General features: G+C 48.7%; 1 protein-coding gene across 7 annotated transcripts in view; it reads left to right on the top strand.

Moving 5' to 3' along the window:
- Positions 1–24,083, top strand: part of CUX1 (cut like homeobox 1) — a 355,467-nt gene that overhangs the window by 287,835 nt on the left and 43,549 nt on the right. Inside the window, exons 17-20 of one of the 7 annotated variants that reach the window (XM_054714872.1) lie at positions 439–540; positions 2,692–3,527; positions 5,710–5,875; positions 6,398–6,454. The exons of the other annotated variants lie outside the window; for them this stretch is intronic. Of the exons in view, the coding sequence (XP_054570847.1) occupies positions 439–540; positions 2,692–3,527; positions 5,710–5,875; positions 6,398–6,454 (1,161 nt within the window). The remainder of the gene's footprint in view (positions 1–438; positions 541–2,691; positions 3,528–5,709; positions 5,876–6,397; positions 6,455–24,083) is intronic. 7 annotated transcript variants of the gene reach the window in all.

The following is a 24,083-nucleotide window of genomic DNA, read 5'->3' as shown; positions in this document are numbered from 1 at the left end:
ATTAATAGGTAATCAGCCTCAACCTTTTACCCTTCTTTTCCATTTTTCCTTTTGGGATACCATCCTCAAATACACGTACAGAACCTTGAACATAGCCCCATGTCAAAGCAGTTATTGGAGTTGCTTTTAAATGATTTTCTCTCCCTGGCCCCAACACATGGGTGTCCAGCTTGAGTAAATGTGAGAGCTTATCCCACTGGCCGAATAGCATTCAACGTCAGGTAGATTCAGCACGAAGTCCTTCATGCATGGGGTCACGGTACCTGCTGTGAAGGTGCATGCACAGCAGGTACAGGTAAATGGGAGGCCATATCTGCCTCCTTACCATCACCAGCCTCAACTCCTGTGAGATCTGTTGATCAGAATGACATCTTTGTGCAGCACTGGTTCTTGTTCCAGGTGTGGGTTTGATGTCATTGGTGTGGCTTCTCCTTGCAGGTAACATCACCACCCGGATCCGAGCCTCAGAGACCGGGTCCGATGAAGCAATCAAGTCTATCCTGGAACAAGCCAAAAGGGAACTGCAAGTGCAAAAAACTGGTATGGGTTCCACTGTTTTCCAAACTTAATTAGAATATTGTCTTGGGCATTCTGGTCAGCAGTAGTTAACTTTTCAATTTAAAAAAAGGCAGAATGTATGTTTTCAAGTATTTAGGCAAGTGCTGTGGGTCTTTTGCTAATAGTTACCATTCTTTTTCTGTCATTCTTGAACATTGAGTCAATAAGGTACCCATGTTCTAGGATCTTGTTGACTTACTTTAGTAGTTCTTTTTTAAATGCAATGTAGCCTTTTTGTTATTTGGATATATATTCAGCCAAACACTACCAAAGAAGAATGGGTGAAAAATAAATTCTTAACAGCTGTTTTATGGAATGAATATTGCTAGAAAGAGCAGGGGATTTTAATAGATGGATGTCCTCCTCTGCGGTCCAGATCTAGTCTGCCTCAGGAATTGGCCCCGAGCTTCCTGAGAGCTGCCTCCTCTAAGAGGAAAGAACTCCCACATTTCGGCGTTTCTCTGCTTGAGTTTTGAAACGAGAAGCGCGCCATGCCATAGATTCAGCTCACACCGCTGGAGAGGAAACTGGGTGCCTGAGTTATCTTAGGCATGAAGCCCTGCTCTGCAGAGCCCCTCCTGCTCCTGCTAGGCCTGGCTTCGGGCAGCTGTGGCAACTGAGGACGGGCCACCCCCATGATCAGGGGGTCCTCTCCCCAGGCTGCCCACTCCCACATTGCTTGTTCAACGGGTAAGCTCAGTGCTCCCTCTGAGAAGCAGGCCTGGGCTGGGCATTTTTAGCTACCTTAACCTGGGTCTTCAAACCAGTTCCTCACAACAACCTTGGAAAATAGATTTTGTTATCCTATTATTCCTGATTAATACGCTGAAAGTTAGAATAATTTGCCCGAACTCATTAACTGGTAGAGTCTCGTTCTTCACGTGTCGCAGGACCACTGGTGGAGCACTCTCAACTCCTGTCCCAGCATTTTGCCCTCTGTTGCCACTTGCCTCCTTCCAGATATCCTAAAGTGGTAGGAAATGACTCCTGTGGGATCAAGCCTGCCAATGGATAGAACTTTCAATTTAGTATGTTCTCACCCTCAAGGCTAGAGTTGAGGTTTAAGCCAGTCCCTCCTCTGGGTGGCAGAACAAACAGAAAGCTTGGCAGGGCACCCCGGGCAGCATAGGAGATACCCCCGAATTGAGAGTGAAAGGCCCACCTCGAGGTGTATCATCTTCTCTCCTGAAGATGTGGTAGTGCCCTCGCCCGGAAGACGCTGTGAGGGTCATGTGAGTTGGAAAAGAGAGGGCCCTCTGTTAACCAGTAAAGTTGAGTCCTCAAGAGGCATTAAAGGTTGTCACTGTTGTTCGAGGCATTTTTCAGCGTCATTTAAAGAAGAGCCAGTTTGTATGACTTCTTCCCCCAGATATGAAGGCACATTACAGAGCTGGCTCAGCCAGAGGGAGCATTCAGCCCAGCACCTCTCAACCAGGGCCTCCCTCCACAGTTCCCCGGGAGCTGGTTGAAAATGCAGGTGCTGGTCCAGCCCACACTTGCTTCTCAATCACACACTGCAGGGCTGGGGCCTGGGTGTGTGCATCTTAAGCGCAGCTGGTGATTCTGGTGCACAGTTCGAATTAAGAATCCTTGATCTAGTCCATTACCCATCCCAAATTTACAGATGGAAAGCCTGAAACCCAGTGATGCCTTGTGATTCCCCCGGGATCAAAGTCCGGGATCCCTGCCCATTGCCCCTCATTGTGGGGCTCGGATTGCTGGCCACACGACAGTCACCCACCCAGAAGAGAATCTGGGCTAACCCAAATACGGTCACTTATACTGGGAGACTGGTCTCTCATCAATACTGTTAACACTGTTTCTAAAGTTTGACAGAACCACTAGAATTTCAGAATATAAAAAACCACAAGAATGGTTTTAAACCATCAGGGAAAGGAAGTCCAGGGTGGGTGTCACTGACTATTTGCGTACTCCCTCTCTCTTACCACACAAGGTGCACGGATGTCCCACTGATGGGACACGTGCTGGACAACTAGAGCTATGCAGAGCTCCCAAGTAATCCGCACGTTGTAGTAGGTCAGGTTAGGAAGAAGCGGAGTGGAAGAAGCATGCTCCCCTGGAGAGGTGGCGGCTGGGCCACCATCTAATCTCCTCTGTGTTTGTTCCGTGCAGCAGAGCCCGCCCAGCCTTCTTCCACATCTGGCAGTGGGAACTCCGATGACGCCATCCGCTCCATCCTGCAGCAAGCCCGCCGAGAAATGGAGGCCCAACAAGCTGCCCTCGACCCCGCCTTAAAACAAACACCACTGACACAGACTGACATTGCCATCTTGACCCCCAAATTAATATCCACCTCGCCCATGTCCTCAGTGTCCAGCTACCCTCCTCTAGCCATCTCCTTGAAGAAGCCCACCTCCGCCCCCGATTCCAGCACCCCCGCTCTGCCCAACCCCCCAGCCCTCAAAAAGGAGTCCCAGGACGCACCTGGACTGGACCTCCAAGGAGCCACCGAATCTACACCAGGTGTCCTGCGACACGTGAAGAACGAGCTGGGCCGCAGTGGTGGGTGGAAGGACCACTGGTGGAGCACTGTGCAGCCGGAGAGAAAGAACAACCCTCCTCCCGAGGAAACAAAAGCCGAAGAATCCAGCAGCGGGAAAGAAAAAGGTGGCAGCAGTCAGGCGAGGGCCGAACGCAGCCAGCTCCAGGGACCCTCCTCCTCCTCCTCCGAATACTGGAAAGAATGGCCCAGCGCCGAGTCACCATACTCCCAGAGCTCAGAGCTGAGCCTGACCGGAGCCAGCCGCAGCGAGACACCCCAGAACAGCCCCCTGCCCTCCTCCCCCATCGTACCCCTGTCCAAGCCCACCAAGCCCTCTGTCCCTCCACTGACGCCTGAGCAGTATGAGATCTACATGTACCAGGAGGTGGACACCATCGAGCTCACCCGGCAGGTGAAAGAGAAGCTGGCCAAGAATGGCATTTGTCAGCGGATCTTCGGGGAAAAGGTAAGGAATTCGATTTGGGGGCTTGGGTTTTCCCATCTGTTTTCATTGCTTAGAACTAAGTATCTAGAGGACATTGCTGTCACCCATTGCATTAACCAACGAGTATAATGGGTTGTCCACTCCCAAACTTCTGGAAAGGCTGGCTGGTGAATGTTCCCTTCTCTGCATCCCGTTGGGGACCAGGATCTGGGCTAGACCCTCTCACCAACTGTGCTCCTTTAGACCACTTAGTCATACTGTGAGGGGGATGGTAAAGTTGCCATTGGACAGCCAAGGAAACCGAGGCTCGGGGAAGTTAACTGACTACGTGCCCCAAGCTGACAGGTGACTGAATTAAAGTCCTGCCTCTGCTGCCAAGTGCAGCCCAGAGGCACCTCTGCAGGCTTCTTTGGCCAAAAAGGGATCTGACAACAAAGAAAGACGGCCAGCGTGCAGAGAACACCAAGGCTATGTAAAGCATAATTGCACCTTTCTCGTGATTCAGAGGGCACTGAGGTACTGTCCAGCAGAGATTAAGTGACTTGCCCAGGAATGCATGGCTGGAGGTGGCCCGGGCAGGGCTGCCCAGGGTCCTGGAAGCCCTTGTTTCCACACCATCCTTCCCTGGCTCACAGTGGCTTGTGGATGAGCTCCCAGACTCTTTCTGTTCTTGGCACTTCCTGGTAACCAGATTCTGGATAATGGGGATTTACCAGGCCTGTAAATCCTCCTATATAATAAAAGGCTAATATGCAAATTGACTGAACTGCAGAACAACTGGTCACTGTGATGTGCACTGACCACCAGGGGGCAGACGCTAAATGCAGGAGCTGCCCCCTGGTGGTCAGTGTGCTCCCACAGGGGGAGCGCCACTCAGCCAGAAGCCGGGCTCATGGCTGGCGAGCACAACAGTGGTGGCGGGAGGATGTCCTACCAACAGCTTAGGCCCGCTCCCTGCGGACATCCCCCAAGGGCTCCCGAACTGCAAGAGGGCACAGGCCAGGCTGAGGAACCCCCTCCCATCCCCCCACCGGGCCTCTAGTATAAGATAAACATAATACCCCAGGATCATTTTAGATTAAGTAACGAATGCTGAGCATAATGAGAAGTGCTACATTCCCCTAAAAGGCAGCCCACCTGAGGGGTGTGTAGCTGGGTCAGCAGTGGCCTTCAAGGGGCCGACCCACCCACCCCTACCCCCACACTGTCCTGCCTTCACTTCAATGGTTGCAGTGTGGTGCTATGAATCCTTGCAATATCTGATTGTGATCTCTTTGTCCTGATTTTTTAAAAGGTGATGGGGGAATAGAAATGAGGATAAAATTTAAAGTCCCTTGAAATTTCTAGTTCAGTGTTGTAAAAATATCATTTGAGAACATTTAAATAGACATTTGTGCTCATGCCTTAAATTTAGCAAACTTAATAGTGTTGAACTTGTTTGGCCCACGAGTGCAGTTTATTCTGAAACTTGAGAACTTTTCAAAAGACTGATCGGATGCAGCCCCTAAATATCCCTGGGCTGCATCTGTGTCCTGTGGGGGGTGTTTGTGCCCATACATATGTATGGCCATATGTGAGCATAAGAAAACCCGGGAATGTATGTGCAACTCGTTGATTGTCTACAGCATTTTCCTCCAAGACTGGCTCCCCCATTGCCACCAGCTCACCTCTGGGCCCCTACCATAGAGCAGGATGGGATCAGAGAGAACAAATCTTTCTAAATGCCAACTTGGCCCAGCACCAGCAAAGGAGACTGGCTTCCAACATCCCACCAGTATCTGCTGCTTCTGCCTCTAAAGGGGTCCTTGGCTTCAGCACCTCAGCCTTTCCTGGCGCCACCAGGCGAAGAGCAAGATGTCAATGTTTCCTCTTGGGTTGTCAAGACAACGACCCTGCAGCCTTGGCAGGATGGAGACCCCACCCCTCCCTTTCCCAGCCTGCCTCTCCATGGGAGCTATAAGCTATGACTATAACTATGGCTTTTCATGCCAGGGCATCAGCCCACCGGTGACCTTGAAAAGTATTCCCCACTCCAGGCTATCCCCATCCTCCAAGCACTGGCTTTCTGCTCCTCCCAGAAGCACTCCCTGTGCATCCTCTGTCTCTGTCACACCTCCCAGCGTCCGTGCATATCACTACAGCATTTTGCGGCCTCACGCTCACCCCTGAGTGCTGATGCAATGGTCTTTGTCTGCCACTCCAGGTGCTGGGCCTGTCCCAGGGCAGTGTCAGTGACATGCTGTCCCGGCCGAAGCCATGGAGCAAGCTGACCCAGAAAGGCCGCGAACCCTTCATCCGGATGCAGCTCTGGCTAAATGGCGAGCTGGGCCAGGGCGTCCTGCCAGTCCAAGGACAGCAGCAGGGGCCAGGTGAGGGCAGCCCTGGGCTGCTGCAGGGAGGGAGAAGGGGCATCTGGGCACAAGGCGGCCAGCCACATGGCGCTGCAGGCAGAGAACTGCCCCCCTTCCTGCACCACCTGTTGCCATGGGCTCACTTCACTTTTTAGGAGAGAGAAGGTTGTGCCTAGCTAATTTTATAAGCAGCGGAAAATGAGTTACCAATTAAGGAAATGCTGTTTATACATAAATATAGGTAAAAGTCAAGTAGCTAAATCAGGGAATCAGGAAAGATCAGCCAAAGGCACGGAGGTGAAAGCTGTGATGGGCGACAGCCTCCACCTGTTCCCCAGCCAGGGTCCTACCTTCTACCAGCAGCACTTGGCCTGCCTGTGTGGACCCTGCATTCTGGCCTCTGCCCATAAGGAGTGGGGAACCCTCCCTTAGGCCTTTGAGACTTCATGCTGTCCCCCCTCTGCTAAACTCAGTTCATTGGAAAGCTTTAAACCACTGGACTTTTTTCCTCATTTAATTGTATTCCTTTTTCTTATTTAGTCCTCCATTCTGTGACGTCACTACAGGACCCTCTGCAGCAGGGCTGTGTGAGCTCAGGTAACTAGCTGATTCCTCTTGTTTTGTATGAAATCTTTCCCTGCCACATGTTTTCCTGTCCTCTGGTCTGAAACAGGGAGGCTCAGAGGGCCCCTCATTCTGGTATGGGAGCTGAAAACATGGTAGGCTGTTGGCAAACTGTGTCCTCGTGGTTGTAGTTTCTGAGGGGGAGAGAGGGGGTTGGCAGCTGAGTGCAGAGTTCCTGCAGCCTTTTCTTGCTCCTCGCCGCATTCTCTCATCAGTCTGTCTGTTTCTAGGTGTAAAGCCTTGTGTTCATGGCTGGGGGCTGCGGTTCAAGTCAGGACAGATTCTGTGCTTGGGACTTCCATTGATAGGAGGGCACAAGGAATGGGCATGCATCGCTCCCAGTGGGGTCATGGTAAAGGGCAGTCAAGTTCCTCTGGAAGATTCTAGGCTGCCTTCAAACAAGAGGAAAATGAAGGCAGGAAGAGTCGCAGTTCAGAGTGTGACTGGATAGAGAGCCAGCGACACAGCAGAGTGGGGCTGAGGCCAAGGATCCAGCCTGGGAGCAGGTGATGGAGGGCCTGGGATACGGGCAGAGATGGCATCTGAGATCTGTAAGGTCCTTGAGGTGGCACCTCTGCTGTGCACCCGAGGACTGGTCCACGTGCCCATGCTCCTAGACCCCCTTCCGGGTCCTTCCTGCGCAGCTTTTCTCACCCAGCTTTCAGGAACAGCCAGCATCACGAGCTGTTCTTTTTTCCTTTCTTTATTTTTCTAAACATCTTGATTAGTCTCCATATCCCATTGATTCATTGAAAACACAAACAAAGCTAAGTGAGGAGCGTGAAGCCCGCCAGCCTGCTGGAAGTTTTACGAGGGAAAACATGTGTAGTGAGGGAACAGCTGGGCGGCAGCGGCCGCTACCACTACAAGATGCCAAACCCACACACAGATGCAGCCCGAGCGCGTAGGTTGCAGCGAAGTTCCCGGTTGGGTTTTTTGTTTGTTTTAGGTATCCCATCTGATTTTGACCAAAATGGAGGTTGGAAGGCTGCGTCTTGTCTTGCCCGAGCTGTAGGCTTCTTGGCTGGTTATCTAAATGGAGTGGTTGTCCATCTGAAGAAGGATCAGGTAGACCTTCCTCTCCCTTCATTTCTGGGCTGGCCCAGTACTGGAGAACTTAGGCAGTACTGGCTCACATTCAACATTCACCAGGGGAAATAATGGGCATAGTTGTTTGTGCTAGAGTTTGCGGACGTTTGCATGGAAAATCAGCCTTGCCTCTTGCTCTAACAGAAAGTTGGCCTCCTCTTAAACTCTCCAGAGCTTTTGCTACCCCATCAGTGTCAGGACTGAACTTGGCAGAATGTGATTAACATTTCTTAGATCAAACCCCCTTGTTCCTAAATAAAACAGGAAATCTCCTGCAGTTCCAAGTCGGTTATGATCGATGCCAAAACCTTCTCTGTGTCCGAACAAATCTTGGAAGAATGGCTTTGTGCTTTTTGTTGTATAGCAGGTAATCACTACCGTGCTGGATCATTCATACAGCAGTCACATTCCCAACGTAGGAAAACACACAGGGCTCCTAAGAGGAATGTAAATGATGTTTGTAAGCTATCAAATTACTTTATAAAATAAAGTGATATAAAACTCTTGGGGAGTCTGCAGATTGGAAGAGGGAGGAAGGGGGAGGCAGTGAGCCTCTTGATAAAAGTAAGCATCATAGAACTTCCCAGTGGCTTCTGTAAAGAAGTGGCAGGCGGGCCTCTCCCTGTGTCATCTCAGTAAGACAGGAAATGGATGCAGATCCCTTACCCAGTGCACCCATGGTCGGTCAGCAGTAGGGAAGCCATCCATACAAACAGTGATGGTGATGACTGGAGAAATGTGGAAAAATATTTCTCATATCCTAGGAAAATACAAACTTTCAAGTATCATGGTAGCTATGCAAAAATACTTTTCTAGATCAAGAAAGCTAGAAAGTGCTTCAAAATTGGAAGAAAGATCTTTGTACAGTGGCAGGATTGTGGCTGGTAGTTTTCCTTGTTTGAAAGTTCTTTACTATCAGTGTTATTCTTTAAGATTGTTTCAAAGAATTAAAGTAGTTGTGCTTTTCAGTATATGTGGCATTTAGATTCAAAAAACAGAATTACAATGATGGAAATCATTGGGATGAATGCCTATAGAAGACTCCAGAATCTTCTTGACAGCTTAAAAGAGCAGTGTCTCTGAGGAAACATTCAACATTGCTCCCCCAGAACAGGGGAGTGAGGCCTATTTCTCCAGAATTCTGAGTCCCTGTTCTCACCATGGCTACCTCAGAATCCTTCCAAGAGACTCCAGACCCAGAAGGATGCTCTGCCTTGGTGGTGGCTCCATGAGGTCTCTACCCCAGGGCAGCTTGGCTCCAGGAAGGTAATTCCAACCCTGAGTTGGTTTATACCTGAATATTGGTGAGAATTCAGGCTGCCAAACTAGCCTGGAGGTCAGGTTAGCCTCCCAGGTGCAGGACTTTGGAAGACTTGCCTTCTGTTCATAGCCCTTCAGTAAGAGCTATAGTTTTATTGCCAAGATGGTGTGGACCTAATGCGTGGCTCTGTGCTTAGTTACCATGGTGATAGGGTGCCCCAGGAGTGGAATGGCCTCACTCATCTAAACAGGAAACTGCTGACATAGGAATCTGTTTTCCTCACTAAAGAATTCCTGTCTGCCTCTTTCTGTCCAACTCTGTTGCCTCTCAGCATCTCTATTTTCCTTAATGATTTGTATGTCAAACTTGCTAATCAGTTTATGATAAGGAGAGAGAAACAATGACTGCATCATTTGTTTCCTCTTGGTGGTTATAACCATTTCTGAAAGCTCCTTTGATGATCTGAGCGTTGGGGTGATAGCCTTGGGCAATAAGGGAAGTTGATGTGCCATTTTCAGCTAGTAACCTATGCTTTTTGTTGAAGCTGTTGAGGCCTTGAAGAGTAAAGAGTGCAGAGGGTTCTATGCCAATCATGAGTTACCTGTTCATGCCAATCATGAGTTACCTGTTCATATATTTCCTGGTAGTCTAGTTTTCTACAAACAGTTTTGTATTGTCTTCTTTCAAATCCCCCATGTCCAGTGTCATGGGAAGGTCGGGGGGGGCAGTGGTTATATACAGGGATTCTGATCTAATATGGTAAACCTATTTGAAGGTAGAATTGCAGGTAGTCCCTTGGAATTGGTTCTCTAAGTCTCCCGATTTAGCAATAGCAATGCAGGGGGCAGGGCAGAAGGGAGGAACACTTATGTAGAAGGAGAGAGAGGGGCCTAGCAAGACCGTGTTCTCTGCCTGTGGCGTGCAGTTATTGCTTACCAGTTAGCAGTGCGTTTAAAGGGAAGAAAGCCTTGAGCTGTAATGAAGGGGGGGGGGGGGGGAGGAAGGGGTGTCTTTGTAGGTAGGTACATAGATAGGTAGATATGATGTAGTAAACCATTGGATTTTTTTTCTTTTTTATTCCCTAAAGCTCTTCATAGTCACAGTCTCTTGGTGTGATTAATCTTTTTGCCCCTAGGGAAGAAGAAGAAAGAAGACAACTCTAAAGGGGAGGAGGGGTGGGAGGAGGAACGGATTTTCCTGGATGCCACCTTAGTCATTACATACAGAAATCTGATAGAGGATTGTTGCCCAGTGTATTTGGCTTTATAACTTTTTAATATGGGAGTGTTTCAGCGTTGTAGCTAACAATCATCCACCCCAGCTTCAGATGGATTATTGCAAGCTGTACAAGCAAAAGGATGGCCCGTTCTCCTCAGATTAATCACAAAATATCCGGCTTTTTCCCAGCGTGTCAGTCAGGAACTGCGGGTTCCAAGTCTTCCCTGCCCGTGGCGAATTCTGTGGCTCCGTGTTGTTATTTTCTGTCAGCAGAATATCAGTTGCCTCTTGAGAAGACAGCTGCTGCAGTCCGTCTCTAACGTGGGTGGTCCCATGTGTACCCCCCTCCCTGACGTGATGACCGTGTGCTGTACATGGCCTTCCACGGCCAGATTTACTGGCCACAACCCCTTGTTAGGGACAGGTCCTTTTAATATGCACTGTCTCTTGCTTTGTGCCCATGAGATGACCAGGAAAATATGCCCAGGATTTTAGTGCTTTGAACTCGGCAGTAGGATTTGATGCAGCTTCCTTGAATAAGCAATCAGTTCCTCAATTTTAATGATTAAATCATGGTGGGGCATTTGGAGGCAGTAATAGGAAGAGGAGGGGCTAGTTGCACCCCCAGAAAATCCATGGCACTTTCTAAAGCAGGCAGAACCCCATTCACTGCCTTAGTTTGATTTGATTTTTTTTTTTTCTCTCTTCTTTTTCATCAGAACACATCAGTCAAAGTAACTGTTGGTTCTCTCCAAAAAGAATTATTCTGACCCTTATTTATTTTGAATAGCAGAAAAGGCTTGACTATAACTAACTTGTACATAACCATAGACAACAGAACAAAAAGCAGAAAAAATTCTGGTAAGTACATGTAAACTAGAAAGTGCCCCTCCCGACGCAGGTGGCCACTACGGGTCATTTGGCTGGGGGTTCAGCCTTCTATACCCACTGGGTATGGTGGCCAAGAGAACTAAGTGCCCATTCATTTCTTTCTTTCTTGGTTGTAACCTGCATTAGGACTTTTTTCTTTTCTTTTCTTTTTAATCAAGAGTGCCATAATAAGGGAATTTTCTACTCTGAGGTCAGAAAGACAGGTTTCTGGATTCAGACACAACCTACCTTCCTGTTGTCTGTTACCGGTTATTTATAGCTGCAGGTGTGCAGTGGGCCCCGTGGCGCTGAGGGAGCCCAGGGGAGGGCAGTGGGTCGTGAAGGGCGAAGGAGTCAGAGAGGAGAACATTCTAGGTGGAGAGCTCTGCTCATCGAAAAGGAAACTTTTGAAAAAGATGAAAGCATTAGAGACCCCTAATTCAGAGGCCCTATATTTTTCTTTTAAAGTGATAGTAGGAAAATGGATTGTGGGTAAATTTGTCTTTTCTTGATGGAGAATACTGTTGCTATTGCTGCCCTAAGGCTTGTATAATAAGAAAGGTGTACATCACGGGATAGAAGGGAGGGTCTTTGCTCTTTGAAGGTAACCTTTTTGGCCTGCCCCTTTGGTGGCATTGGCTCACCCAAAACCACATATCACCCCAGTGGTGGCTCCTTTCCCCTGTGGTGGCTCTTTCTTGAGAGGAGGTGAGCCTTGGCCAGTGATTGGTGGCACAGCTCACCAGGGTTCTCACCAGTCCCATTCTGAAGAAGACAGGACAGAAGCTAGAGGCTGAAAAGGGTGTTTGGAGTTCAGAGGTGAAACCCCTTGCCTAAGACCTTAGCAGGTGGACCACCAAGGGCCAGATTTGTGTCCAGGGAAAGAGCTTCCTCTGCTTGATCTCCACAATCAGGCAGGCAAGTGTCTCAAGACAACAGCAGCAGCATGGCCTCCAGTGTGGAGTGTGAGCTCTGCCTGGCACAGGAGGTGGTACCAACAGCTGCTGAATATGCCCCAGGCAAGCTGGACAGTTCAAAGAGAAATTGTCTAGTGCTGCAGGGTAGGGCTTGTGAGGCTCAGAAAACCTTCGTAGAGAAGCAAAGATATCACATGGGGAAAGACGCATACCAGTCAGTGGGCTGTGATGGCCCAGCGCTCACAGGGCAGGTCCTTCAGCCCCATGGAGAGAAAGACCCTGTTCAGAGCGGGGGAGGGATGCAGAGGAGAATGTGCCCTGGAACCTTCGGCTGAGGCAGGGGTTAGAGCACATCCCCCTGGGTCTAGGAGGTCCTTACTCACCTTGGGTGCTGTGTGGTGTCTTGCTCTGCCATCAGGGAGGCGTCTCCCCCGTGCCTGCCAAAATGGTCTAGGAAACTGTACTCTGTATTTATTTCTCACCAATGCCTTTGAAGTGATTTTGACCTTATCTCCACTGAGCTAAGGTAAAAAGGGGTTTGGTTGTCTGCCGCTAACTCTTCAAGAGCGATGAGAGGCAGGCTGTGCAGCTCAGCGCCCCTACGAGCAGCCTCAGAGGAGGGTGAGGCAGCGCAGGGGCAGCCCCCACCCGCCTGCAAGCTGCAGGAGAGGAGGATGCACTTCTCACAGTTCCTTTGAAAGGTGATTGGTCATGACGACCTCCCTGTATTCCCTGTGTGTGGACGCTGCTTTGTCAGCTCTCCCAGCCATCCCCAGCATTTGGTGGATTCACAGTGGGGACTGGTCATGTGATCCTGAAACGGCCGCCCTGCAACATTAACACGGGAGGGCAGAGGGACTGTGGAGACCCTTCCACGCCTGTAACACAGGGGTGGGACAAGCCGAGCCCACCCGCCCAGCCTGTCCTCCCCTAGAGCGCAGTGCACCTGCAGACCCCGCCAGGCATGCCCGGGTGGCCACTGAGCGAGAGGGCAACTCGGTTTCATCTCAAAGCAGCACATGTCCCTGGGAAAGGCTGCTCCAGCATAAATTAGCCCCCAGAGTTATCTGCTCCAAGAGTGGGATTTGTCGCCGTGCCTCTCCAAAAAAGGAGGAGAGAGTTAAAATAAGAGATTTATTTCAATGTTTTTCCTATTATTGGGGGTGGGGGGGGGGCAGGTGTGAATAAGTAAAGTGCACCATTTTTACAAAATTTAAGATTTAAAAGGGCTTCCACCTTTTTAAAAACTAAGTCACCCTCCCTCATCCCCCAGCCCCAGATGCCCTCCCCAGACGTGATCATGTTCTCAGTTTCCTGCAGAGAACCCATGTGTTAGGTATATTTTCCCCTCAGAAGGGCAGGACTCAGGCACTGGGCTTTGCTTTCTCATCTAACGATACATGGTGGAGACTACTAGGTTAGTACATAAAGTTCCCTCTTTTTACAGCTGTAGGGAATTTCTATATAGGGATATATCATATTTTATTTAACCAATTACTAGTGAGAGGTGTTTAGATTGATTTCTACAGCAAAACATAAACTTGCAGTAGCCAGCACACGTAAGCAGCAGTTTGCCAGCAGGCTCAGAGCACACGGCAGAGGGCTCACCCTGCCTCTGCCACTGATGACTGTGTGGCTTTGTGCAAGTGACTTGACCTCTTCTGTAAAATAGGAAAAATAAAGTACCTATGCCTGAGACTGTTGGGAGGTTTAAGTGAGTTTGTGTAAAAAAGCCTCCAGAACAGCAGCTGCCACTGCAGCCACTGCCATTATATGTTGTCTGTGTGCACAGATAGCTGTAGAATAATATATCTGCACACAGGAAATGTCAGGCCTCTGACTTTGAAACAGAAAAGAAGTCCAGCCACTCATTCCTTGGGTGGAAATTATCAAGTGTGAACATTGCTGGGTGGCAGCCAGCACCAGGGTCCACTGAAGGAGGACCTACATGCAGCTCTTCGATTCTTGGTTTCCCTGAAGTGCCATCCATCTTTCGACATTGTCCCTCCGTCTACCATTCCTTGAAGATGGCCCAAAATCTTGAGCTTTAAGAGTAAGACTGCAGGTCATCACACAGACCATTTGGGGCAAACCAGTGCTGAACCAGGCCTTCTTGTCTGGACGTAGGGTGACTCTTAGCATGGGTGAGTGGCAGAACCTTCCCTATCAAGTTCTCTCAGTTGCTTTGCCTGAATTTTCCGTGCTGGCATGTCCTAACTCCCTTTTTGGAGGAAGCCCCAGCAGGCCCTCATCACAGGTCTCTAGACACATCTCCTTTCTCTCCCTTGTAGACTTTCTTTGGAAAATCGAATTCACAGTACATTGCTCATTGAGTACGAGAGGCAAAAATAGGTCATAGGAGCAAATGAGGACTTCAGTTTTCAGTGGTTTGGTTCTAGGGAAGGATGAAGAAGCTTAAATGCCTAAAAATCCTCAGGTAACTTTAGAAAAGTAATTGGAATAAAATGGGGAAACTGGCGTATTTGCATCATTTGTGTGCCCTGCACAATGCTAATGGCTTTAATCCTTAATCATGGACATGATTTCCCCTGTCTTCTGGATTGAGAAAACCAAGGCTCTGGCCAGGGCCCAGGGATGAGAGGCATTCTGCCCCCAGTCAGGAAGGAGGTAGAAGAAGCACACGTGGCCCTGAGACCAACGGCCTCTCTGCCCTAGAGATGTCGCAGGGCGCCCAGTTCAGGCAGGCTGTCACTCAGCCCTAAGGACTTGATCCCTCCACGATGGGAGCTAAACTCAGAAGTCAAGGCCATGTTGCAAAACAGGAACAAAATTGGGTTTAAATTACAAATGGACAAATATCAAAAATCAAATCTAAGACAAAACCAAAAATGAATAGAAAGTCAGATACCTCAGTTACCCTGGGATGTATCCTGGTGTGTCTTCTGGGGAATCAGCAGGAGAAGGGGAGAGAACCTAGCACAAATCACTGGCAGAGTCAGACTATCAAGTTTTGCAACAGAAAGTATTTAATTCATGTGGCCTGTGATGCTTGGAAACCCCTTCCCACCTAAATTCCAGAAAAAACACACAGTGGCCTGAGGCCTTTCTCTACCAAAGGATTGCCTTGCCCTTGAGCTGTCATGTCCTCCCCCTCTCTGTGGCTTCAGCCCCTTACGGACTGGCCCTGGGGCCACACTCAGACTCCTCTTGAGGAGTGAGGAGGGCCCGGATAGATCAGAGCAGCCAGGAGGCTCCCTCGCTGACTTCATCTTGATTTTGTTTCGTTCTTCCCTTTGGAACTGGATTCCTAAATATAGCCAGAGTCTGAATTGGCAGATGTTGCGTTTGTCCTTTACAAGAGGGCCAAAATTAGTCTGTCATTTGGCACCTAAATAAAGCAGCCAAACTGCCTTTGTACCAACTTCATGAGGAGAGACTGAAGTTGTAGCATTTCATTCCCTAAGGGAACTTACCAGAAGCCAGAGCAGCACCTCCAGACCCAAAGGGCTGAGGACAGAGGACACTCAGAGTCCAGAGGGACATGCCTTCCTCCGGCTAGACCCTCTCATTCCTGAGTTACCTCCGTTTTGTTCCCCATGGTTTAAATACCTCACGAAATTGGGAGAGAGGATCAGCACTCCTCGGAAATGGCACACAGAGAGAGCAGTGGCTCCTCTGACTTGGGGAGGAAAAGAACAGTCTGTCCAGAGTGCCTGGAGCTGGGGTAGCAGAGGGGCTCCCCAGGGGCAGCAGAAAGATGTTATAATCAATTACCACATCATAACACTGATGTATGATAATTACTGAGTGTTTCTCCTGAGATAGTGCAGCATTTGGCTGGGATGCAGTTCTTTCATGGTCCACTGCCTGATTAATATGCAAATAATAGGCTGATTGCATGATGAATGCAGAAAATGAGTTCGCTGATAACGTGAGCACTGAAGCGGGAAGATGATAAATTACTTTTACTGACTGTCCTACATTAAGTACCCTTTCTCAACAATTTCATCACAAATTAAGTAAAGCAGTATGGAGAGACTGGGAGGATGTGTAAAATAATGTATCTTAATAGCTTTTCTGATACCTTCGCAGACGACAGAACGTCACTTGGTTCTGCTCTGCACCGCCTGGGCCCTTGTGGGGCCAGATAAGTTCCCTCACCTACCTATTGTTGGGACGCCGGGAAGCAGCCCGCCTCAGCTGTAGTCAGCCATGGATTCTCCAAGGAACATTCCATCACAGCCCAGACATCATCACCCGCACGCCAGGCTGCCTGGCTTGTTACTGAGAGGAGATAGGCTGCTCTGGGGGCCGGTGCTGGAGCCTCTGCACAGATGGCACTTTGAAGCCTGCTGGCTGCCGTGATTTTGAGGGTTTCTGAGCGGCAGACCTAGAAGGCTCAGAAGGAAAACCACCCCTTAGCTCCTCCAGCTCTTAGAAATCTGGGAAAATGTATTCTGCTATTAGAATGGAAGTGCAAGCTGCCTGCCAGAGAGTGTAACTGTTGGTGAAGAATAGGCAGGTTTGCCCAAAGCCAGAAAGGCACCCTGAAGAAAAAGAGAGGGCACATACATGAGCCCGCACACAGGCACACACTCACACGTGATTAATCTTTGATTACAGCAAAGCAATTTAACTAGAGGGTTTGTTTTTCCCCATCTCGGTAATATATATTTAGACTTTGTATGACATACATTTTCTCTGAATGCACAGGGACGCATTGCTAAGTGTTCATACACACAGCTGGTTCGGTAATAAGGTTATCGAAAGTAATTTGAAAGTATTATTTCTAAATCACTCCGGATCTGTAGAAAAGCTCGGAATGGGGTGAGCTATGTGCTCCTGAAGCAGGACTGGCTGTCACCCTGGGTCACTTCTGCGGCCTTGCCAGACTCCGTTCACGGCGGGAGTTGAATTGTAACTTAATTTTGAATGTTCCCAAACTCTCCTTTTCCATAAGAGCCTATAAAAGATACACAAGAAAAATAACGAAGCCTCGGGGGCGGGGGCAAATTTACATCCTGAATCCCTGCAGGGCCCCACCCCACGGGCCAGTTCCCGCTCAGCTCAGGCCCGAGGTGCAGCCACAGGACCACTGCACCCCGGCAGCATCGCGAGGTGACTCTGAAGTCAGCGCAGATTTGCTAAGATCACTTTCTCCCCCGTGTACTTTCCCAGTTTGGGGAGAAAACAGGTAAATGGAAAATAATCCTGAGTGAGAGAAGCACCAGGTGGCACACGATGGTTTATGATGGCAGTTGCCGAGTGTCTGTAGATCTCTGAGTGACTTTGCAACAACACTCAGCGGCCAGCATCTCCTGCACCCCTGTTCTGCACACCAGGCCAGTGTGACCAGCCAAGGACAGCTGGTCCAGGGTCCTCCCTTGGTGTTCAGACCTCCCGCAGGACCCATGTATTCATCACCCCCTCCAATGAAATACCCAAAAATTGAGTTCAGCCTGTCTCTCCAGAACAGCTCTCCCTCTGGCATTCCTGGACTCATGCAAGCTCCCCTGTCCCCAAGCAGCCCACCTCCATTTTCTTTCCCTCTTACACCTCCCCCCTCCCCGCAAAATACACATACACTGTCAGATTTTTCTTTTTTCAATTTCCATAGCCCCAGCCCTAGATCAAGCCTCCAGTCATTTTTTTATCTACAATACTACAGGTAAAACCCTATTTCCAGATCGTATGTCCAGCTGGGCCACTCCCCTACCACAGCCCGTTCCCTAGGGCTAAAGTCCCACCTCCTTAGTGTGTGGCCAGCCCCCGTCTCTTCTTTCCCCCCACTTCAGGCCTTGGCACACCTCCATGCCCAACCCCAGCCTCATCCTTCAATGCCACAGTGTGTGAGCACACACTACCCCGTACATCCCTGGCCTAGCCCTCGTCGCAGGGTCTTTGTAACAGTAACTTGCTTGATGATATCTGCCTGGTCCACCACTGTCTGACCCTCAGCACTTAGAGGGTCCCTTTTTGAATGAAAGACACAGGCCCTATCTTCAAGCGGCTTAGAAGTCAAGTTTAGGGGGATAAGCTATAAATGGCATGAGTTAAATAGAAACCTTGCATTTATTAAACAGGTTTTCTGTTAGTAAAATATGTTGGCTTCTGTGTCACTGTAAGAGTTCCTTGTGTGTTACGTGCCATTGAGTTGGCTCCGACTGCAGGAGACACTGAATGAGTGATGTGCACAGTGTCCTGTCCTGAGCAGCCCTGCTCAACTCCAGTAGACACATGCCCAGGGCTTCTTTTGTGAAGTCAGTCCATCTCATATTTGGTCTTCCTTCCTTCCTGCTGCCTTCCATTTTCCCAGCAGTATTGTCTTTTCGGAAGAAGAGTTCCTTAGGCAGACTTTTAAAAATGTGTTGTTCACACCAGCACCTGTGTGCCAAGGGCTTTGTCTCATCTTACCTAGCCTTACTTCAGCCCTGGTAGGGGGCTAGGATGTGTGCAGGAGATAAATCATTGCTCTTCCCTTTTATAGAAGAAAGTAGAAGGGATGGCTACCCTTCCTGGGACAATAGAGGGTCCTACCAGCCCCTCTGGCTCCTCCCAGGTCTTCCCTCCAGGCCTTTCTTAGGTTACTCTTTTCTGCTATTGGGGGGGCGGGGGTGATTTGGTAGCATTGGTGAGAATTTTGGTGATTTACAGCAATGCCCAGGCTGACTGAAGGCCAAGAGTATTGCCAACCCCAGGCGGCAAGAAGGGGTGGCTCCAGCCTGGGTGTGGGGAGGGGTGTGCGCTGATGTTTGGTGTCATTTGGGAATGGACCTTTCCCTGAGGTTGAGGAGCCTCTCCCCAACCCCCTGGAGCCCACGGAAGTGGGACCTGAGGCAGTGAGGCCCCTCCCTTCGCTCCCCGAGGCATCAGGTGCAGGCCCTGGGAAGGAGGTGCAGGCCCTGGGAAGGAGGCTGTTTTGTCGTGTGGCACTGTGGGGGCTTCTGATAGACCTTACTATGTTGTCAGATTACTTCTGCTTCTCTCCCCTGTGGAGGGATGTGGAAGGCTCCTGTATGTCTGTGACATCTATTAAAGTATCCAGGTATTTTGTTTCAAATTCCTGCTAATCAGTCAAAAACCACTCATATGCAAAAGCAGAAACCTCCATGTTTTTATATTGGCTGTGTCTAACGAAGATATGTGACTGTAGAAGTAGGGTGGCCGTGAGTGTCAGCTGAGAGCCCCAGAAGCAGGGTTCAGGCTGCCACTGCCACCAAGGAAAGGTCTGGTGTTCAGAGATGTCGGAACTTGTCAGTGAGAGGGTCTTGCAATCCAGGGTGGCACAGACCTGGCCAGTTTGTGACTAAATTAGGTGGCTTTCCACCTTTAAAGCAGAGAACCTCATTATTTTAAAGAGACTGTTTAGCTTCGATGGTGGGTCTCTTCAGAGAAGAACCGTGGGGGCCTGCGATCAAGTCCCCGCCCTTCGGCTCAGGGTTAGTGTCTCCATCTCAGTCTCTACATCTGAACTCGGCTGGGAAGCATTCCAGCCTGGTGGTTACCCTGTTGTGGCCTTTGAAGCTGTCAGCACTGTCAGCTGGAAAGGCCCTCACGCTGGGCAAGGTCCTTCCAGGCCACCGGGGCTCCTATTGGACAGAGGTCGCCAGCACCGGGCACTCAGAACCTTCTGCACTTCCTGGCACTATCGTGCCACTTGCAGCTGCCAAGTCTCCTGTCCCTTCTGGCTCCATCTTTCTCTCTGCCTCTCCCTGCACTCCTTTCCTCTTGTCCTTAATTTCCTCCCTCATTCACATTTACATGTGCCCGGCCGGGACCATGCTGCTTCCCCTCTCTGTTCTCTAACCCCTCGCTGGCCCCAGCCTTCATCCTTTCTCCCATCTTTCCATCCTTGTCTGTCTTTATAGGCACTTGGAATTTCCTGGTTTGGCACAGGCTCAAAGCCTAAACTATGGACATAATGAAAAGTGGTGCATCAGACCAGCCGCCAGTTAAATAATGTTTGGGTTCTTGTCAGAATGTCACAGAGTACCCTGTCATTTTGTTTCAGCAACTTGTCCTTCTGAATGCACAGTTCGCCTTATGGCATGCCAGCAGTAAAAATGTCACTTACAATAATTACTTTTTTGGTGAAAATGCTTGCTGACTTCCTACCTTCAAGCTGTTTTTTACACAGTGGGGAGATAATAAGAAATGACTTTATCCTGACTGCTCAAATGAACACTAAATGGAATTTGGGTTATTATTACTGCAGATAGAGGGCTGAGTATGGAAATTTAAACAGTGGGTCGGATAAACTGCAGAGAGATTTGCCTCTGAAAATTATGGTGGGTGTGTGTTTTCAGTTGGCTTCTATTGAAAACTTAAGGCAGCTGTTGTTTGCCTGCTGTTTTTGGAATATAATATTTTTCATAATCCTTTTATAGTTTCTGAATGGCTTGTGTATTTCAGAGGGCTTGAGTCACTGTCTCTACTTCCTGTGTCTTACTAACCAAGCGACTCTTGGGAAGATTTGAAGCCTTGCAAAAGAAATGAATCCACACGGATCACTTTTTAAATGTAACACTTTGCTATTGCTGTCAAAATTGGATAGGTGGACCATTAGCTGGGCTTTTCAAATATGCAAATTACCCGTTTTCAGTTGTTCCAGTCCTGCAGGCTGCAGACTCTTTGAAAGCAAGGTTTGTGTCTAATTTATCTTCACTGCCTAGCAGAGTCCATGACACAGAGTAGGTACTTTAAAAAGGTTTGAGTGAGTGAGTGAGCGAAGAGAAGGCAGGAGGCTGTCATGGTACTGCAGTGAATGGCAGACAGAGGATGGATAGGAACATGGAGGCTTTCCTCTCCTGATCTGGTTCAGATCCTTCAAAGGCCACAACAGGGTAACCACCAGGCTGGAATGCTTCCCAGCCGAGTTCAGATCTGGTTAAGTCCATGTGACCTGGACCAAGTCCTGTTACCTCTCTGAACCTCAGTCTCCTCGCCTGGAGTGCAGGGTTTATATTTCTGTCTCAGAACTGACATGAGAATTGAATAAAACAGTATGTAAGTGCATTTTGCTTCCCTTTCCTCATCCCAGTAGTGGATTGGCTTTTTGTGGCTCATCATCATGTTTTTTAGGCTCATGCACATTGATATGTGGAGTGAAGAGAAACCATGTCCAGTCACTCCGCCACTAACGGCCACACAGGCGCAGGCACCATCCAACTGTACAGGTGGGATGCTTAGAAAATGGAACATCTGACTAGTTTCTGGCTGTGCAGCTATGGGCACATATCTTACGTCTGTCAAAAGAGGGAAGTGGATATGCCTGCCTCACGTAGTGAGGATTGAATTAGTTCATTCCCATGAGCCTTCACACAGTGCCTGGCACACAGTGAGTGCACAGGAAATGTTAGCTTAAATACTAGCTGCTATTACAAATGATGTTTTCCTTCCCAAGACACCCCTGCTGCAGTGCAGCCTCTCCCAGAATGGCACCCCACATACCCAGTTTTGCAGGTCCCAATGTAGAAAGCACAAAATTTTCTCCCCCTTCCTCAGCCCTCTCCCTGCAGACACTCAGCCCCCAAGTCCTGATGAAGCTACCTCCTTAACCTCTCTTGAACCTATATACCTCTCCCCATTCCACTCCCTGCCCTCCTCCAGGCCACCAACCACTGTGTCCAGACAACACTACAGCCTCCTCAGGACCTCCTGCCCCAACCTTGGTATTGGCAGGTTCATTCTCTACTGAAGTGACATGAGCTTATTTGCTTTCTGACTTTTTGATGTTAGGTCTATAATATTTGAAACATAAAATTCCAGAATAATGTAATGAATGCCCATGTACCCACCATCACCCAACTTTAACCTTACCTTTGGTTCTAATTCAATCCTATATTTTTAAAAGAAGTAAAACATTAAAGGTGGAGCTGAAGCCCCCTCCCAAAGTTCATCCCTCCTAGAAGTCAGCTACGGTCCATCCCTCCTTACTCTTTATCGTTCCTGTGCATGACTTTACACCCTTGTATGTTCCAGGCAGACACCACAACATACAGTACAGGCAAACGGCCAGCCTGCGTGCTAATGTGCTGCTCTGTTTTGTTCCACACCTTGCTTTGTGGGCTCACCGCTGTGCTTTGGATGCATGTGGCCCCAGTCCTGACATTCTCGCTGCTGTTTATAGCACACAGTGTATTGTATAAGTATGCCACAATCTGGAGACCGAGTCTTCTGGTGATAGACACTATTTCCAGCTTTTTGCTCTTTCAGACAAGGCCTCAGTACATATTCTACTGCCCGTTTGTGTCCCCAGAAGCAAAGCATTGCCGGGGTGAAGGACCTTTCCCTGGCTTCCCAATGCAGGACCCTAATTCAAAGGCTCTGAGAAGTCAAGATCAAGATGCCAGTAGGTTCTGTGTCTGATGAGTCAGCTTCCTGGTTCATAGATGGCCTTCTCTTCCCTGTGTTCTCACATGGCGAGAGCTGCCTTGTGTTCTTGCTGCACCAAACTCATGCGTCAAACCAATCACATGTCTAGAACAATCTACCTCTTTCTTTGCCGCTCTTACTCTTCCTGACTTACCTGGATGCTTCCTGTTCATGCCTGATGTCTACCTGAAATGTTACTCTACCAGTAGGTCTCTCTGATCCCTAGGCCACAGCTGTATGCTTCCCCCATCTGTCTCCCATCAAGACATTCATGCCCTATAGTTACTTCTATTTAATGACCATCTTCTCTATGGGTGTGAGCTCCAACAAGGCAGGGCCACCTTTGCCCATTCACTGCCATTTTCCCAAAGGCCTAACTCAATAGACTTAGGGAATGAGTGAAAGAATGGATGGAATGACACATCTTCATTTATTCTTTCCACCAGCACTTCTTTCCTAACTTTATATTGAAGTATAACTTACAAGAATTTTGGCAACCAAGATATAGAATAATTCCATCTTCCCCCAGAATTCCCTCATGCCCCTTTGTAGTCAACTCCTGCCCCTCACCTCTAGCAACCACTGATCTGTTTTCTGTCCCTGTAGTTTTACCTTTTCCAGAATGTCATCTAAATGGTATCATATACGATGTAGCCTTTGAGTCTACCACCAGCATCTCAGTCTTGTGCCAGGTACTGTGGAACAAATAGTAATAAATCATGAGGTGATTTGTATTGAATGTAAGGGACCTTTATGTAAACAAATACATTTAATAACTGCTCTTTTTCTTAACATCAAATTTAGATTGTGTTTCATAGCAATAACTCTGTGGCAGGCTAGTTCCTCAATACAATGCTGTCTGCATTTTTCAGTCACGGAAACCAGGATGTTCCTAGAAGTGAAGAATCCTATTCAAGTTAACGTAGCTGGCTCGTAGAGGTAGCTCTCATCCCCAAGTTCAGTGTGTTAATTCCAAGCCCAGGATTCCTCGTTTTTCTTCTTAATTATTTTTAAGCACATGTTGTGAAGCAAAGCCTTATTTAAAAAAAAAAAAAAAAAGTATTGTTTTAATCAGAGGGGTCCATTTGCTAATTTTTTTAAAAGAAAAAAAGTAAAATTTCTTCTTTTCTGTTGAGTTAGGTTTCTTGTCTGTGATGATGGTGAGTCAGACGAGCAAGCACCTGTCCTCCCCAGACCCAGGGGCCTGGCCACCTTGCCAGGGGCTGTGGGAACTCATTAATGGGTTTGGTTTTGTAGTGCCAGTCCTGCCTCAGGAGCTGTGTGCTTACTAGAAATAGCTTTCTAAAGAATGACTCTTCCTTTCCGTGATGCTCTGGGCATGTGGATTCCTTGGTATCTCCACTGGATGTTTGCTGTTTTAATCTGTCTGTGCCTATCCAAAAATGTGGCCCAGATTCTGCTTTCTGTGACCTGCACCGGCATCTGTGGGCACGTGTATCTGTTGGTGAGTAATTGTCCCCCAGAAAGCTCACTCAGCTTCAAGTAGTCTGTTACATTTTAGACACAGACTCAGAATGGAGGTGCAGACACAAGATGGCCCAGTACATTTCAAGGCCCACATGAGGTTTTGATCTTGGGTGTCTGCCTTTGTCTGTAGCCACGAGCCGGTCACATGTGGTGAGTGCCTCTGTTCTCTTAAGGGTTCTTTATGGCAAAAAATGCATGTGAACAGCTTGCGGAGAATGCCTGGGAGAAGGGAATGCACCGCCGCTTGAGTTATTCAGGGAGCTCTGCCTCAGCCAGCACCCAGAACAAAATGGGGAGAGCACTAGGGCAGTGGCACCATGCTGTTTGTTAGCCAGGCAGCCATGATTTTGACCTTGCTGTGGGTTAAAGGACACAAACCTGAGAAGAAATCTGTTTATCATGTGGGGAATTCATGCCATCCTTG

This window comes from Eptesicus fuscus, chromosome 4 (assembly GCF_027574615.1).
Source record: "Eptesicus fuscus isolate TK198812 chromosome 4, DD_ASM_mEF_20220401, whole genome shotgun sequence".
In the NCBI taxonomy this organism is placed as follows: Eukaryota; Metazoa; Chordata; class Mammalia; order Chiroptera; family Vespertilionidae; genus Eptesicus; species Eptesicus fuscus.
The sequence above is the reverse complement of the archived record's forward strand: the minus strand, read 5'-3'. Positions and strand labels throughout refer to the sequence as shown.